Source organism: Zingiber officinale, chromosome 7B (genome assembly GCF_018446385.1).
Source record: "Zingiber officinale cultivar Zhangliang chromosome 7B, Zo_v1.1, whole genome shotgun sequence".
NCBI lineage: Eukaryota > Viridiplantae > Streptophyta > Magnoliopsida > Zingiberales > Zingiberaceae > Zingiber > Zingiber officinale.
This window is the reverse complement of record NC_055999.1, coordinates 92,202,714-92,205,465: the sequence shown is the minus strand read 5'-3', so window position 1 is coordinate 92,205,465 and position 2,752 is coordinate 92,202,714. Positions and strand designations below refer to the sequence as shown.

The following is a 2,752-nucleotide window of genomic DNA, read 5'->3' as shown; positions in this document are numbered from 1 at the left end:
AATTTTCAGACATAGGAAGTAATCCACTAGAACCACTAGTTTTCTTCGGGCCACCTCCTAGGGATATCAATTTGGATTGACGAGGTCACATTCAGATCAGAATTTTTTTTTTTTTAAAAAAAATCTTAACCTAAATCATACCCAAACTCAAATTCAACTTGAAACTCCTAAATCCGAACCCAATCAACCCGACCTTGACCCGAATAACCCAATTTATAATGACTTACCCCTAAATTCAGATCAATCCAAACATGACCCGAATCCAATCCAAAAATTTTCAACCTGAAACCCTCCAATCCAAACCTGAATCAAATCCAAAAATCCCCAACCCAAACCTGATTTTTTTTTTTTATAGACTCGGATCGGGGCATGGGGTCATCTTTGACACTCCGAACCTTGTTCTTTAACATGGGAAGTTCCAACCAGAGTTACCTGGAGACGTTACAAAAAATATAGCATATGGACATTAATCCACCATCTCCTATTTCAATCATTATGAAGTAATCCAACTAGAACCGCTACTTTTCTTCAGACCTTGTTCTTTCATCCTCGCTCTAAATTGATCCACAATATCCCATTTCTGAGACAAAGCATATAAATTTGAGCCAGACACATAGCTGGAAGGATTATCAGGCTCGGACTTAAGAAGGAAATCATAGGACAGTTGCTGCAGTTTCTCATCATTGTGAATCACTGAAGCACCAAGCAGAGCACCCCAAACACTAGCAGACGGCGTAAACTGCATTGATTGTATGAAATGCAAAGCATGATCCAACATGCCGGCTCGACCTAACATGTCAACCATGCAAGAACATATTTCAACAGTGGGGGTAATTCCATGGTTCTTTACCAATGCATTATATATCTCAAGCCCTTCAATTGCTAGGCCACTCTTGGCACAGGCCGACAGGACAGACAAACTTGTGATGTGATCAAATTTGAAATCAAGACTAGTCATTTTTCTGAATAAAGCAATTGCTTCGTCTCCCCTGCCATGAATGCCATAACACGATATCATGGATCTCCTGGAGATAACATCTTTCTTCCATGATTCGTCATCAAAGATGCATCTTGCAGAATCAATGCTTCCACATTTCGAATACATGTCAATTAAGGCATTGTTCAAGGAGGTCTCTGTATTGAACCCTAACCTGATGGCAAAACCATGCATCTGTTTCCCATTTGGCAAGCTCGCAAGAGATGCAACAGCTGGAAGGACACTTACAAGAGTGATCTTGTTTGGAAGAAGGCCATTGCTTAGAACCATCTCACGGAAAAGCTTGATAGCTTCCTCATTCTGTCCGTGCTCAACATGCGCAGCAATCATTGCTGTCCAGGCTACTACATTCCTTAACTCCATCTCATTGAAGACATGCTTCGCCAAATCCATTCGCCTAGCCTTACAATACATATCTATTAGGCAAGTATTTATGTGAAAATCAAGCTCGCCATTGAAACTATTTCTTAAAATAAAGCAATGCAATTCCTTTCCACGCTTCTGACTCCAATTATCGGCGCCGCACGTAGTAAGGAGAGTGGAAACTGTGAAGGAATCTGGTTTGATGCCCTCCGTTTGCATCTGTTTCACCAGTTGACATATTTCTAGAGCATCTACGGCAGCCAACTCGGAGATCAAAGTATTCCAAGAAGCCACGCTTTTCAGGGGCAATCCATCGAACAAGACGCGAGCATCGCGTGGGCACTCGCATCGAAAGTACATCAGCATGAGAGAATTTGAAAGTACCGTGTCGGCGTTGTATCCGAGGCGGGTGGAGAGGGAGTGGATGAAACGCCCGGTTGGCAAGTCGAGGAGCTCGGCGGCGGCCTTGGCGGCGATTGAGAGGCTGAAATGGTCGGGGGAGAGGCGGAGACGGAGGCGTCGGAAGAAGGAGAGGGTTTGGCAGAAAAGGTGGTTGCGGGAAAAGGCAGAGAGGAGAGAGTTGTAAACGATGAGATCGGGGAGGTGATGGGAGTGGTGTTGACGAAAAACTAGGAGGGCGAGTGAGGGAAGGCGGAGGTGCGAGTAGGCGGAGATGATTGAAGAGAAGATGTAGGCGTTGTCGAAGAGGCCGTGAGTGATGAGAAGGGCGTGAGATTTGAGCAGGAGAGGGAGGGAACGATGATCGCCTTGGTGGAAGAGACGAGGGAGAGCAGCTACGGCGGCGACGATCCGGGCCGGGAGGGGCATCGGGTTACGACTAGAGTGAGTTACAAATCCAATGTACTTCAATAATCTACCATTATGCTGCGAGTAGGGCCAACCTATGAAACGACGGATCGGGCCGTTAAAAACTCATAATATAACAGAGCAAGAGCAAGGTGAGATGGGCCAAAAAAATTCCTAATTCAGGTGGATGGTGGGTTAGGCCATAATGAACTAGGAAATTTTTAATTAAATCCAAATCAAGATGAACTATAGGTTAAATAGATCAACCCACAAATCTTTCAAAAAAAAAAAAAAAAATTGGATTGTGATTTAGGTGGATCATGTCCACGAGCTCACTGAGTTTTCCATTCTAATTTTAAATGGTTGAATAATTATTTTTTAATCTGCGAGTTAATCCAAACTGTCATAAGTTGATCCACGTGAGTCATAGACCTAAACAAGTTGATCTATTTGGATCTGTTTTAAAATGGATTAATAAAATTTCAACCAAATTTACTTAAGTTGTTTGATGAGACGAGCTAATCCAACGGGCCAAATCTAAATTGACGGTTGTAGCTATGAATGCCAAAAAAAAAACAAGGCATG

At 43.2% G+C, this 2,752-nt stretch overlaps 1 protein-coding gene across 1 annotated transcript; it reads right to left on the bottom strand.

Annotated features, from left to right (window-relative positions):
- Positions 1-375: 375 nt before the first annotated feature.
- On the bottom strand, positions 376-2,253 carry LOC122006261 (pentatricopeptide repeat-containing protein At3g12770-like). Its single transcript, XM_042561695.1, has one exon. The coding sequence runs from the start codon at positions 2,186-2,188 to the stop codon at positions 494-496; it is 1,695 nt and encodes a 564-aa protein (XP_042417629.1). The 5' UTR covers positions 2,189-2,253; the 3' UTR covers positions 376-493.
- Between the last annotated feature and the right edge of the window lie 499 nt (positions 2,254-2,752).